The sequence below is a fragment of the Mytilus trossulus genome, chromosome 5 (assembly GCF_036588685.1).
Source record: "Mytilus trossulus isolate FHL-02 chromosome 5, PNRI_Mtr1.1.1.hap1, whole genome shotgun sequence".
NCBI lineage: Eukaryota > Metazoa > Mollusca > Bivalvia > Mytilida > Mytilidae > Mytilus > Mytilus trossulus.
In genome coordinates, this window is record NC_086377.1 from 45,698,584 (window position 1) to 45,714,526 (window position 15,943).

Below are 15,943 nucleotides of genomic sequence, written 5' to 3' on the forward strand. Positions count from 1 at the left end.
CAAAATATTCATCTTCAACACATATACATTTTTCACCTTTTGACCCTGTCTTTTTCAGAAACGTGGGTTCAAGGTGACACAGTGATAGCCAAGGTTACACAGGCTGATATAGAGTGTACCAATGGCAGGATACAGTTCATAGATACAATAATGGGTGTACCTTACCTTGACCTGGCTAACCTTATATGTAGTGATCTCTGGTTGTTGTAAGTAATTAAATTGAATAGATTGATGAATTAAGATTAAACAGATTTTGCATTTTGAGGATGATTATAGCACCAACAACAAAATTGTAATGAGAACAGATGTTTCAAGTGTAGTCTGCACATTACGTGTTTATTGAATATTAAAATAAGGAGATGAGGTATGATTGCCAATGAGACTACTACCAAAGTTCAAATAAAGTAGATGTTAGCAATTATAGGTATCCATATAAAGACTTATACATAACATAATACGTATAGATATACAAGTCTTCAATAACAAAGAGGAATCAATACAATTATGTTATACCTTAAATTATATAGCAATTATTTGATTGGCTAATAGGAAATCATGTTTCATAGTTTTATTTCGATGTTTTTCGGATATCAATTTTTGTGGATTCAATAGAAAAGGTAAACCACAATTTTAAATGTTTAATAAGGTACATATTTTCTTTAGGCTTCTATTCACAATTTGGGCAAAATCACGAAATCACAGATTTATGAAAATACAATTTATCCTCAATCAACAGAAATTGGAATCCACGAAAAATATTTGAATTGGAAGTCTTTTTTGTTTGACAGAATCAAATCAAAAATAATTCTCTTTACATCATCTTCTTTTTAGCACTCACTGAGTTATTTTGTTAGCTTGTAGTATGGTGATATGCTGTATATTTGTCTTATTTAGGAGGACATATGATTACATGAGAGCCCTTGGTATGAAAAACTACTTGACTGATAGAAGATTCTATAGTCAGAAGTGTACATTTGAGTCACAAGGTTATCCACCAAATTATGGTATCAACAATTATTTCAACAAAGTGGGACTGGCAACCATTCCACCGTGGACACAGGATCCACCTTGGGACATGGGCTACTGTGGAACAGCAACGACACCATGTCAACTGACATTCTTTGCTCCAAACTCCACAGCTATAGATTATTTCTCAAATACAAACTATGGTGAAAAGATCATGAAAAATGCTTATGCTTTTCAAAGGGTATGGTTGAAATTTGTTTACAACTTTACTGTCAATTTAGAAAAATTAGGCATTGGTTTATTAGTGGGAATCTCTCCAATGTATGGTAATTTGATGTAAAAGATTGTCTGTAGAAAAACTTTAAAACAAGTTGCTTTCTTTAAAAAAAGAAAAGCAATACATGAACCTAAGACCGCTGACTGCCGGGTCATCAATGATCGTTGCTGAATTTGTGTTTACTTTTGAATTGAAATAATTGAATGTGAATAGAAGAAGCCAGTTGAAAGTTTATATTTACAGCTTCTATTTGAATAGTTATTTTAAAGCTCGACTATTTTATTTATAATGTTCATAATTTTCCCGATTATAACCCTTTGACAAATCCTAATTTCTACTAACCAGATGACTTATGCAAATTTCACAAACCTATCGCAATATAAATTTATGCACTCAGTTTGTTTTATAATCTGGAATTGTGGATGCATTCATTTTATCTATCATATCTTTATATTTTGTTTCTTATTGAATGCCTATAAAATTCTCAACTCGTATTCGAAGCTGTCTTTACTCATGGCAGAAATTGTATGCGGTGAAACCTGTGGCATGCAATTGACTGGGACCTCGTATGAAGAGACTTATTTTGGTCTCATAAAACATCTCAAGGATTTCCTAACTTTTCTTAAATCAATTTAAACATTCTACAGGGAAACTCAGTTTTGCCGAAGAATTTCTTCATTCAGAAGTTTATGAATACACTTTCAAAATAACCAATTTGTATAAAAAGTTACGTAGATATAAAAAAGTACCAGAATTAAAATGATGTATGCCAGACACGAGTTAAGTCTACAAAAAAACATCATTGACGATCGAATGAAAAAAGTTAAAAGGCTAAATATATTAAAAAGTTCAGAAATCTATTCTTAGCTTTTTGTAAAGGTCAAAGTTTATAATAGGACAGTAACTCAAAAAAGAAACAAAAGAGAAACAACTCGAGATCAGAATACCATTAGTAATGATGACCGTGCTTGAAAGTCACATGTAAAACTCTTTCTGCCGTGTCCTGAATTTAAATAACAAAAACGAAAATAAGTTTTCACGAGTGAATTGAATGGTATTGCATGCAAATAATCTTTTAGCGCACGAAATAGTAAATAGAAAGCATCTCACTGATACTCAGGAAAAGAATACGCATTTGTGTCATCACATATTTTCGAATTCGAATGTCAAACGGCCTACATTAAATGTTTCGACTCCGGATTCATTGACATTTTATCCGGATTTTTTTTAGAACGCAAACCGATAGTGTGCTTTTGAAATGTGATCTATAATGTGAATGAATACGTGTAGGATAGTTGGTCAACACAATGAATACAAATTTTAGAACCGTTCCATAGTACAAATATGTAGATGCTAAAAGGTTAAACTATTAAAACATACGAACAAAAATTGAATTAAAATTTTATAATAAACTAACATTCCTGTTAGTATTTTTTCAAATTCTTTTGAATGTATATAATATCTATGAACACGAACGTCAAGTATTTACGGATGGACATTTTATTTATCGATTTTTTAAATTCTTACATTCCACTATGTGAATATATTACTATACAAAATATAAGCAAAGACTTCTAAATCCATACTTAAACAGTATAAAATAATCAACATTATGGTTGTAATTAAATTTTGTTGTGATTATTGTAAACTATTTTTACGGTTGTTGTGAGCTGCAAGGATTTAAAATCATGCTTTATGAATTGAAAACACACAAGTATTTTATTCACGACCGTTTAAAATAAAAAAAATAATAAATTTATCTTACTTTCCGTTTAGTGGATATATTACAATACAAAAATATAGATAATAAATAAAAAACCTAAAAACTAAAATGGTATGTAATAATTAACGTAGAAATATAATGATTATTGTTTATAATCAATTTTTTTGTAGGATGTAAGAATCTATTTAAATTCAATTTTTTTGTTTCCTTTACAAATGAATATTCAAAAATGCCAAAGCAGAGTATCTCGTCATATATAAAATACTTCATTTCTTAATTGCAGCTGTGAAAATATTCTGATTTCAATCATTGTTAGTTTCTAAAAGAAAACATAAATACAGTATGTAATTTGTATATATATTTCTTTGATACTGATTGAATTAAATACTTTTGATAAGAATATTATCTTTCTGTTTTCCGATCTAATATTAATATTTTAACCAGAATGTTCTCTCCTGTAAGGCTTTGATGAAATACACAGTGATTCCCGTGGTTAAATCTTCAAACATAATTAGTTTACATGTTATCAAGACAACAGACAATACAACGTTGTAATTGACCCAGATACAAACGGTGTACAGTGGTCGTTTTAAAACAAATATAATTGCGTCGTCAAGGGCCATCAAATGACCATATCAAAGACGTAACGTAAGGGTACCCAAATTGCACCGAGTACCCAAATTGCACCTATTTAGAAAAAAATAGCAATAAAAATCTTACAAGATTTCCTAGAGACTAAACAAGTTGTATTTTTTTATGATTTGATACTATGCCCGTCTTTCAACATAGGTAAACATATTTAGTTATACACAAAACGTTCACAGTATTTATCAACAGATGGACTGTTTACTGAAAAAAACAAAATGTATGAAAACGTCACCATGCGACTTCATCAAAACGTCATCTTTTTAAAATTGGCAAATACAATATATTATAAGTATCCATTTCGTAAAATATGAATAGTAAGCATGGAAAAATATCCAATTGTTCAAAATATTTGAAAAAATTAAACAAAAGCTCGGTTATTAGACTTTTGATGATGTAAATTTAAGCATGGATGCAATTACAGAATCATGGATAGTTTGGAGGTTGATTCAAACCCATTTTTTATTGACTCAATATGGACTAAAAATTAAATTGGTGTACCTATATGACAAAGAAGGATAGGGCTACAAAATAAACACAGTATGGACATTTTTTTCCTGATCATAAAAAAACGTAGGTGAAAAAACTGTCAAAATAGGTGCAATTTGGGTACCGTCACGTTAGATAACAACCTGTATAAATTACCGATAACTTTCGAGACGTTCCGAGAATTTTATTCTGACTTCCGGCCGAGAGATATCGAGTGGCCCATAGACACATCCAAAACTCACCAATATATAAGCATGAACCCCCAAAAAAAAGAATAAAAATATTTGAAGCTACCCAGTAATCTTCAAGTTTTCTGCTGGTTTCTCTATCAAAGTATGATTTTTTCAAGGTGCAGGGATATAGGTTAGTGAGCTTCACTTGCAGTATTTATACTAGTTTTAAAAAAAATAAAAGGAGAAAATAAATGATTAACCACACCTCTATATTCAAAGTGGAGGCTTTGTGGCCATTACTTGGTCCAAGTAGTTCTACAACTGATATCACTAGCCAATTGATACTGGGTTTGTGAGTTTGAACCCCGCTTGTGTGGGTGCATTGACTCTCAATATTAATTGACTAGGATTGTCAGTTTTTCTATCGATGGTCTCTGGTTTTCTCCTGGCACTCCTGCTTCTTCCACCCATAAAAAGTGACCGCCACATAATAGACAAAATGAGGGGCTTACAGTGGCATTAAAACAACAATCAATCAATATGTATTTCTATAAAGATTGTATCTTTTTTTTTTAGATATTAACAAGACTGATGTTTCGACAAAAGATAGAATTAGAGACGCTAGCAAATACCAACTATAATTACTATAATATACATGGTGAATCAATTCGTATCTCAAAATCTAATGATAGATGTAAGTAGAAAGTATAGATAAGGGCCTGGATGGGGTCCCATCATTTCTGAATTTAATGTTATTTTCAATAATGATTTCCCCATTAGGCCACTTTTTTTTTATTAGTTGGTTTACGGATCCGCCGACCCTGTTTTTCACGATTTTGAAATAAAAATAAAAACGATTTTGAAGATTTTTTTTAATTCCACCGACCTTTTTCTGTTTGAAGAAGTACAAATAAAAATAAAAACATGATTAAAAAAGATCGGTTTTTCTCTTCCAGTCGGAATACCCTCTGAGTGAATTCGGAAATCCTGTGCGTTTCCCTGTTCAGTCAACGTTTCATGATGATCTAATGTGGTGAAAAGGAACCAGTTGAAAGGCGGTTCCCTGTTCAGTCAAGGTTTCATCGTGATTTAATGCGGTGAAAAGGAACCAGTTGAAAATGGAGGCAACTTCCAAGCAAGGACCGAAGCTCATAAACTCGGCAATCAATGTTACTTACACCCAGGACTTCGGGAAAGTTCGGAGAGCCAACAACCTTGCTTCAGAAGTTGAAATGGAGGACCAGATACCATTTTAATATTGTTGCCTTGGAGATTTTCGGTGTAAATCTAACGGTTGAACAAAATAAACATCGCAGTCATGAATAATAAAAATGAAAATTATTTTTGAGATGGTTTGGGAAGTTTGGTTTAAAAGGTCGAACAACCGCTAACTTGAAACCCTGTTTTAGACAGTCAGGGAGGTTGATGGCGGGTAAACTTTGGTTCAAGTGTTGATCAGAAAGTCTGAAACCTGTCGAAAGGGGTTGTTTTAGTTTCTTGAGGATTGAGCTCCATTTGTCATTACATATATGAGGTATTAGTCCAAATAATTATGACGTCTGGCAAGGCTTTCTGGCATCCAAGATTTGTTACAAATAGCCTTGCCAGACGTCACTTAAGTGAAGAATCTTTTAACTTGCTGCCAGGGATGGGTGTCCTATAAAATTGGCCTTATTATAAAAATACCTAAATACCATCCCACCGTACCCATTAAGATTTAATGGAACAGAGATGGGATATGGTGAACAAGATCCCAACACAAAATCAGAACATGTATTACTGTAATAGAATGCCTGACAATTAAAATCACTTCGACATTTATAAAAAGGGACAATCACAGAACACTTCGAGATGTAAGCTAATACTTTATTAATAGCAGTGTAAAATAACATAAAAAGCCTAAGAAGGACATGTTTTCATGTACCACATATGAAGGCATATGACATGCAGAGCGCATATGGTATTTCCTCAATAAGATTGTATTTTGTTATGAGGAATTTTGTCACTCCCTGATCTAAATTTGATAAATAAATACACAGAACAAAGAGAAATGCAATTGGTAAAGACACTTCCCTTTCATCAGGGACATGCTTTCATCAATCTACATTGACATTGGACTCCTTGTAACACTTTAAATTTAAATTAAAACAGCAAGAATCATGATACCAAATTACGAAACGATCTGCATACATGTTTAGTACAAAATGCATAACTCTATCATATCTATCTATCTATCTTCCCGTCAAGGAGTGGACTCATTTTTGAGTGTATATACTCCAGCGATTATATTACTATTATATAGAGTAATGTCATTGTTTGTTTCTCTCCATTTTTGGTTAAAAAAAACAGTATTAATTCCAATTTTTATTTTTATTTATTTTTCGACCTCCTACCCTAAATTTTTTCATTGTTTTTATTTTTATTTTTTTTTTCGACCTCCTACCCTTCCTTTTTTAAGAAGAATCCCATAAACCAACTAATAAAAAAAAAGTGGCCTTACTCTGTAAACTTTTAGTTAGTAGGCACACCATTTTTCTCAAATCTTTATTTTGTTGCCTATTTATTTATTTCTTTTAATTTGGGTTATTTCTGTGTGGATATCTGATTTCCCCCCTCTCTCAGAAAATTTACTAAAATGGAATTTTATGTATCCTTTTGTATAGCTCTGCTACATGTTGCTAAGTAAACTCAATTGTGTGACAGTATAATTTACATTTTATGAAAGCTAAGCTAGAAATACATTAAAGTTATTTTCCAAGTTTACACCATAGCTGTGCATATTATGACCATAAAAAATCCTATTACAAAAGTCCCTCCCAGAATACTATTAACTATGATATAGAATTCTGAATTCTGAAAATTCGGAAATTTTGTTAGTAATATTGCTTTATATTTTTCAGTTGTTACCCTGTATTACCAGGCAGCAGCAGCTAGAGTGATCCACATGGACAACGGTGCTACTAATGGCATCGTCCATATTATAGACACTATACTGTATGTACCAGACGACCTCAGTCTACTGTCCTCTGGGGCTACCCATGTTTACTACAGTCCAATTATGTTACTTGTTCTACTGTTTTTATGGACGACATTCCATTTCAGAAGATAGTTGTATTTGATGCTGGGACTACAGTCCAATACTGTCTTTAGTTGTACTTTTTATGGACTACAGTCCATTAATGTCTTTAGTTGTACTGTTTAAGGACTACAGTCCATTACTGTCTTTAGTTGTACTGTTTTTATGGACTACAGTCCATTAATGTCTTTATTTGTACTGTTTAAGGACTACAGTCCATTACTGTCTTTAGTTGTACTGTTTTTATGGACTACAGTCCATTAATGTCTTTATTTGTACTGTTTAAGGACTACAGTCCATTACTGTCTTTAGTTGTACTGTTTTTATGGGCTACAGTCCATTAATGTCTTTAGTTGTACTGTTTAAGGACTACAGTCCATTAATGTCTTTAGTTGTACTGTTTAAGGACTACAGTCCATTACTGTCTTTAGTTGTACTGTTTTTATGGGCTACAGTCCATTAATGTCTTTAGTTGTACTGTTTAAGGACTACAGTCCATTAATGTCTTTAGTTGTACTGTTTAAGGACTACAGTCCATTAATGTCTTTAGTTGTACTGTTTAAGGACTACAGTCCAATACTGTCTTTAGTTGTACTTTTTATGGACTACAGTCCATTAATGTCTTTAGTTGTACTGTTTAAGGACTACAGTCAATTACTGTCTTTAGTTGTACTGTTTTTATGGGCTACATTCCATTAATGTCTTTAGTTGTACTGTTTAAGGACTACAGTCCATTACTGTCTTTAGTTGTACTGTTTAAGGACTACAGTCCATTACTGTCTTTAGTTGTACTGTTTTTATGGGCTACATTCCATTACTGTCTTTAGTTGTACTGTTTTTATGGGCTACATTCCATTAATGTCTTTAGTTGTACTGTTTTTATGGGCTACATTCCATTACTGTCTTTAGTTGTGCTGTTTAAGGACTACAGTCCATTACTGTCTTTAGTTGTACTGTTTTTATGGGCTACATTCCATTACTGTCTTTAGTTGTGCTGTTTAAGGACTACAGTCCATTACTGTCTTTAGTTGTACTGTTTTTATGGGCTACATTCAATTACTGTCTTTAGTTGTACTGTTTTTATGGGCTACATTCCATTACTGTCTTTAGTTGTACTGTTTTTATGGGCTACATTCCACTCCTGAAGATAGATGTACTTTTTGTGTGGACTATAAGCCATTCCAGTTGCTAGTTTAAATTTTTGTGTGGACTAAAGTCCAATCCTTTCGATAAATGTATTTTGTTTGTGGATATTCATTTTGTTAGGCTTACAGAGAACTCATCATATTAGATGATCTACTTTTGTGAACAAAAGTCTGTTCTTGTGGTTTTTTATATTGACTTGAAACCATTCCGCTAAAACTTTACTGTTTAATTAAGATTTTTTGCAATATATTATTGTGAAAATTGTGATATAATAGGTGTGTGGCAAAAATAACTTGCATTTTATACCGCAGTTCTTAAATTTGCATTAAGTAATTCTGCACTTGTAATTGCTTGCAAATATTTCTGAATTTACACAACTAGTTAATATTTACATGCAGTTGTTATTAGATAAAAGCTGTGTTGAATACAACCATAATACACTGTTTAAAACTAAGAAGTTAAGGTGGTACCCAACACTTTCACTAAAATTAATTTGGCTCGTTTAATATTCATAAAATTTTTACAAAGTATTTACTTTGACCCTTTGACAAAAATATTAAAATTTAAAAAAAGTTGAACCAAGCATTTCATCAGGAAAATTACACTGGTTATATAACAGTTTGACATTAATTTTGATCATTGAGAAGCTTAATATTCCCTTAAAAACACAATGTCATTAAAACGTTTAGGTGATTTTACAGAGTTATCTCCTTGTAGTGTTAGGTACCACCTTAAATGTGCAATACATCACTCTAATCATGTTTATGTTGTCTTCCTCAGAGCTTTGTATATTAAATTGTTACAAAAATATATGATACCAAAGTGTACATATTGAAGTTGAGCCATATTCTGTGTATAAATACTTTAATATCTTTATTTCATGTAAATATGTAGGATCAAGCAGGATTTGTCTATAAAATTTACTTGTTGTAAATGGTTTTGAAGGGAAAATATTTGCTGTGGTAGTACATCTTAATGATAATATGTCGGGGGAAATGGATTTTATTGATAATTGTTTGGCTTTTTAATGGATGTGAAAATATTCATAAAATAATTTTTGAAATTAATTATATATTCTAGATTTTTTGGTCTGATATTTAGACTTGTAGTACAATAATTGATTACAAATTTTTTAACCAAATGACTCATGTAAAATTTGAAAGTTTTATGACTATTCACATGCAGTGTGCCATATCAAAACTGTGATTGTTAATGTTTATATGATGATTTTCATGTTGGCTTATTTCATGATTCAACTTGTTTTACTGTTTGAAATATTTTTGTTGAAAGTCAATTTTTGTTTTTTGAACTAAAGCAGTACAAATAAGTTGCGTCTCCATTTTGGTAATGCATTTATTTTTTTCCATTGCTTGTTATGATGGTTATAGTGAGCAATTTAAAATTGTGTTTTTGAATTGATTGGTTCAAAGTAGAAAAATCCATACCATTTTCAAATATTTGCATGAAAAGCATTAAAAACAACTTAAAATTAAGTCTGGACATTAAGCCATTAAAGAAATTATTATTTATATACAAAACATAATATACATTGATACTTGTTTGTAAATATAAATGTAAATATTGTGTACATAAGATTACTGGAATATATACATGTTCCAGACCGTATGAGTATTTGGACCGTACGCGTACGGGACTGATTTTAAGTAGATCAAGTTCCTTAGAAACGAATGTATATTACAGGTCAACATAACTGAAATCTCGAATTAATATAAAATCTGAAATAGTAATTGGAATAAAAACATAATATTTTAATTATTCAAAAAAGTCGCGTTAATTTAATCTGTTAATCTCATGTATTTAGCATGTCAGAAATACATGTACACGAAATTGAATATTGCTCACTAAATTGAAGTTATAAGTTTATTTAGAAGTAAACCAAATGTGGGAAGAAAAGTTTTTAGAATATTTAGAAACTTTACTGGAAAAACTGTCAAACCAGCTGTTCACTTGTGAAAAAACTGAGAGAATTAGAAGTGTTTTGATAAATGGGAAAAGTGATTCAACGAGATTCCGACAATATGTTAAGGAGAAGCAATTCGCCTTGATCAACTGAACATTGGAGTACAGACGGAATTTCCTTGCATGCCGCAGCAAAACAAGCCAGTTTTTCTCTTGCAAGTAAGAGATGCAAATGTAAAGGAACATGCCTGACAAAGACATGCAAATGTAAGAAATCAGACGTTCCTTGTGGCAGCAAGTGTCACCCGGGCTGAGAGTGCCAAAACAGGATTTCGATAGACAATTAATTTCTGAACTATTCAATTCAATTAAATGTTCACTTGTTTACTTTATTTATCTAATTGTAATTAATTATTAAATGTTAATTTGTAAAACTCAATAAAAGTTTGTTGATAATGTTTGTCTAAAATATACCCATACAGTCTAAATACCTGTATGGTCCAGCTCGTACTAGCCCGTATGAGTATACTCGTACGGTCCGACCGTTCAAATACTCGTACGGTCTGGAACATACATATAATTTTGTTTATTGATTGAGAAGATTTTTAAAACACACAAACACTCTGTTAATTTTTTTAGGGATTAAATATTTTTTTTGTATGTAAATCCCCTTTCTGATAAGATTTTATCTTAGAACCAAATGAAGATTCAGGGTGAGCACATTTATTGCACAGCTCCCTTAAAAAACACTGTACTTTAATTCTAAGGAAAATTACAACCAATTTTGTTATGTCACAATATGGTCTTCTTAATCCTTATTCCCAAGAGCTAATTCCATCAACATCAAAGCCTGGGTCTGTGTTTGTAAAAGAAAATGTTTTAAATACAAATCAGTATTTTTCATTATGGCATTATCTTTACTTTCTACTCATGTCTGTTATATTTGCACCTGAAGCTAAGCATGTAATCAGTAATATTGTACAATTTATCGCCACAATACTTTTTTAGTGTTAGTTACATACATTTTAGAGATAAGTCCATAATGTATAGATTTTCGGTCTTTATTTTCTGACATGGTTTAAGTTTTTGGTTGAGGTAGTTTTTGATGAAGTTAAAGTCTAATCAACTTGAAAATAATCACACACATTCCTTATGATTAGAATCTAATTTTAATGCCAAATTAGAGATTTTCCCCCAATTTCACAATCCGCTAAACATGGAAAATGATAGTATGGATGGGGCATCATTGTACTATGGACACATTCTTGTTTTTAACTTATTTTCCATGCATTCCTTGCTATTCGCTCAATATGTATGCCAGCTGATACTTTTTAATCATTCCTAAAATGAATTTATTCTATTTTATACTTGTAAATATTAAAATTGTATATACATTTTATATAGAATAGTCAATGGTGTTTTTAATTCTATTTATAATTTATGTTTTAATGAAATGTGATATTTAATATCACGAACTATTTGTACTAACTATATATATGTTTTCATTTCTGTAGTCATGGATACACACAAATAACTTTTAATTAATTTCATTGTATTAAAAGGCTTTGATTATGTATACTATAATTAGAAGTATTCATTTAAAAAAGGAACGAGGGTCTGGATAGGGGTCTGTTATTCTGTAAACATTTAATTTTCATCCCTTTTTTCTCTAATCTTCAAAAAATTAGACCACACATTTCTCTAATCTTCATTTTATTTGCCCATTATTCTCTTATCTTCAGTTTTTAAGGGTTTTATTCTTTAATCATTTAATCCCATCCAAACCCTACAGTATAAGACTGCATCAATCCATTAATCCATTAATAAATTTATTAGGTCTGAGGAAATGTTCTATTTTTGTGAATACTAATAATGTCATAGTTATAACAAATAGTTTTAAAGCAATTTTTTTATTCTAAGCAAACACTTTGAAAAATATACTATTACCAAGGCAATAAAATGAATATTCATTAACTTTTTTTTAAGGTTTCCTTGATTGACATGAGAAAAGACAAAATACCCATAATAGTGAAATGAAATATATGTCATTTTTTATATTTAATTCTATGCTATACATATGTATATATATATAAGATATTGTCATTTTTTTTATACACTTAATTTTTGACTCTTTAATTTTACTTTTTAAGATGTCTTTATATTATCAAGAGAAAATAAATGAATAAATATCTAATTCAGTTTTTTATTTCTATTGACAAGATGAGCTGGAGTTATTTCCCTTTGATTGCACATATGACAAAATATCTCTAAAAATACAAACTAGAACACATGCAAAAAAGTCATGCATATATATATTGGAAACGGAGCTTATTGGTATACCCGTTTTAAGTTTTATTCATCATTCTCTTGGATTACTCTCTTATACTGCACACCAAATAATTTTCATGAGCAATTTATTTTTTTCATGTTTTTTCGAGAGTAGAAAAAAATTTGTGTATATAAATTGTTGTGAATAAGTTAAACTTGGATTTTTCCTTACTTAACTAAATCAGATAAATTTGAGAATTGGGAAATTAAGTCGCTGCGAAATGGATAAGAAAGGGCCAAACGCAAAATAAAGTATCCGTGAAAATAAGTTGGTTTACAGTAGGTTAATTATAAGACACAATTAATGCATTTTAAATTCTACAGTTGACTCTCGTTATCTCCATATCAGCCAGACCAGTCAAATATTTCGAGATACACGTAGTTGGACTCAAAAGAAAACTGGAATTTTGTCTAAATCTGTATTAAACGGATGAATATGGGAAGCAGATAGATATTCTGGTCTCAGATGGATGTACATTGTATAGTCTGTAAATTTAGAAATTATTGCATGCAAACTTTTGCAGGAATAAACAGATCGGTCTATAAGATATTAGAATGTGAGCTATTGTTTAGATACTCGCCCATTCTAATTATTCGCATTAAAAAGGACTTTTTTTCTGAATTTCAGTACTACGCTCTCAGTATATACACGTTTGTTCAATAAATTGCATTTTGACAAACTGAGAAGCTTAATTTTTCTCTACTTAAAGTATTTGATTAAAACAGCTGGTGCACATGTAGGTGTTATATACCGTTAAATATTATATTTCAGTTAAACAAAGTTCTGATGAAGAAAAGATTCACAATTTCCTACGTTAAACAAGAATGAAATTGGGGTGAAAACTCTTACTTGGCATTAAGATAAGAAAGCTAGATCATATCATATAGGAACATGTGTACTAACGGTTTCAAGTTGATTGGACTTCAACTTCATCAAAAACTACCTTGACCAAAAACTTTAACCTTTTAACTCTAACAGACGTACAGACCAGAAAACATAATGCTACTATCGTGGGTGGGGCATAAAAATCAAAAAGTGAGAACAAGGGACTCTTGATGTTTACAGAATTTATATGATTGTACATGTATATGCATGCGACAGTGGCAAATCCAGGGGGTGTTTTGGGTTAGGATCCCCCTTTTTTATTTTGTTTCTCATTTATGCTTAGCTATGTGGACATATGTTTTTGGAACCCGCTTTTTTATTTGACTTGCATGTCTCAGAAATCCCCACTTTGAAATGTAATAATAAAAAATTCTAATGATATGCTCTAGTGGTCGAATGGTATATTTATACAGCCTGTAACAGATTTTTTTTCTCATATATTCAATTTCAATGTGGATGCATGAAGATGGAAAATAACAATTTGCTTAGAAATTATACCAAAACAAATAATTGAATTTATAATAATTAATCATACATTATTATTTATTTAGTCAGATTATGTTAAAGAGAAACAGCTTGTGTCAACAGTTCTTTGAAGGATTTTTGGATTTAAAAACAAATTGTTTACATTACTTATATACAAGATGAAATGTGTCAGTGTAATCCTTAAGATCACTTAAAAAGTTTCAAATTTAGTGTTTTTTTAAATTTCTGTTCAAAGTTATAAAATATAATTCTGAATTTGTTAATTATAATTTAAATCATTGAAATTCCCCTTAATATTTAAGATTTTTAAATTCAAAAAATGTTATTATTTTTTTCTTCTTCTTAATTTTGAATTAAGTGTTACATGGACCATAACAATGTGTACTACATTATTGATCAACCAATTATGAAACAGTTGGTTAATACTTAATATAGATTTAGGCAGAGAAGCAATCAATCTCTCATATGTTGTTAATATAAGCAATATTTACTGACATGCTGATAAAAACTGTATAAATTGGTAAGGAAATAAGAAAATCACAATACAATTACGCCTGAGGGTCTCGATTCTCTCGAAGTGATTTACAGAGTAAAGAATAATGAGCAAAATGTATGAAGTATAGAGAAAAAGACTTAAAAAATTAAAGAATGCATAATTGAAGGACCACTATTTAAACCCTCATAAGAGGATCACAATACACCATGTTTCAAAATTTTAAAAATGTACAAGGTACAACTTTATATTAACTAAAATGTTGAACAGAAAAGTGAGTGAGACTATTTGTAGTCATATTCCATTCCCTTTTTTCAGGACAATAGTAACTGTTAAATAAACATATAATCTTATGACAAAACATATAAAATTAACAGGTCTGCCACGTTTAAATAATTAGAGGTCAAAGTTTCATTTTCTTTAAAGACAAAATACAACTAATACATCATTGTCACTTACAACCTGAATTTTATGACAATTGATACGATATTGTAAACCCATTAAAGATTCATAAACCCGTTATTACAACATTTGATACACAATTATTCATGTTCTATGTACAGACTTTGTCTTTGCCTGAGGACATACATGTAATATATCTTTGACAAGTGAAGTTTTGCTTATATTAGTTATTCTTCTAAAAGCAGATTATTTCTGATATAATATTTAAGACTTTTGGTAATCATATACAGATTTGAATGAAAAAAATAAGGGCCGAAAGAGACCAGAGGGATAGTCAAACTCATAGATTGAAAATAAACTGACAACACCATGACTAAAAATGAAAAAAAGACAAATAGAAAAATAATGGTACTCATGACACAACATAGAAAATTAAAGACTAAGCAACACGAACCCTTCCAAAAATATGGGGTTGATTTCATGTGCTTCGGAATGGTTCGCATATCCTGCTCCACATGTGGCACCCGTCGTGCTGCTTATGTAATAACACATCCGGTAAATAGTCTTAATTCGGTAGGTCACATTCGTGAAAAGGAAGTGTATTGTAGTTACGACATATGATAAAGAACATATCCGATACCATCTGTGAAACGGTTATTTAACTCGTGATGGCGTCCGTAAAATTTACGGAGGGATGATTTCAACTTCACCACTTGGAATTCTTGGTTTAATAGCTTCCTTGTGACAACTTCGTCACTAGATCGATTGTTATAAAAAAAAAAGATTTTAGATTTACTAGTAAATTGTGTTTCTATATGTTTAAATTTTTATTACGGTTATTGTAGATTTCGTTCTCCGTGGCGGATCCAGAATGTTTTGTAAGGGATGCCAATCATGCTTCAGTGATTCTCTATATACTCAACGAAATGTTGC

At 30.7% G+C, this 15,943-nt stretch overlaps 1 protein-coding gene across 1 annotated transcript in view; it reads left to right on the forward strand.

Annotated features, from left to right (window-relative positions):
• The window catches only part of LOC134718887 (fasciclin-1-like), a 35,918-nt gene extending 23,309 nt beyond the window's left edge, over positions 1 to 12,609 (forward strand). The window contains exons 10-13 of the mRNA XM_063581724.1: positions 59 to 206; positions 895 to 1,207; positions 4,850 to 4,967; positions 7,174 to 12,609. Of these exons, the coding sequence (XP_063437794.1) occupies positions 59 to 206; positions 895 to 1,207; positions 4,850 to 4,967; positions 7,174 to 7,382 (788 nt within the window). The 3' untranslated portion in view covers positions 7,383 to 12,609. The remainder of the gene's footprint in view (positions 1 to 58; positions 207 to 894; positions 1,208 to 4,849; positions 4,968 to 7,173) is intronic.
• The last annotated feature ends 3,334 nt before the right edge of the window (positions 12,610 to 15,943 follow it).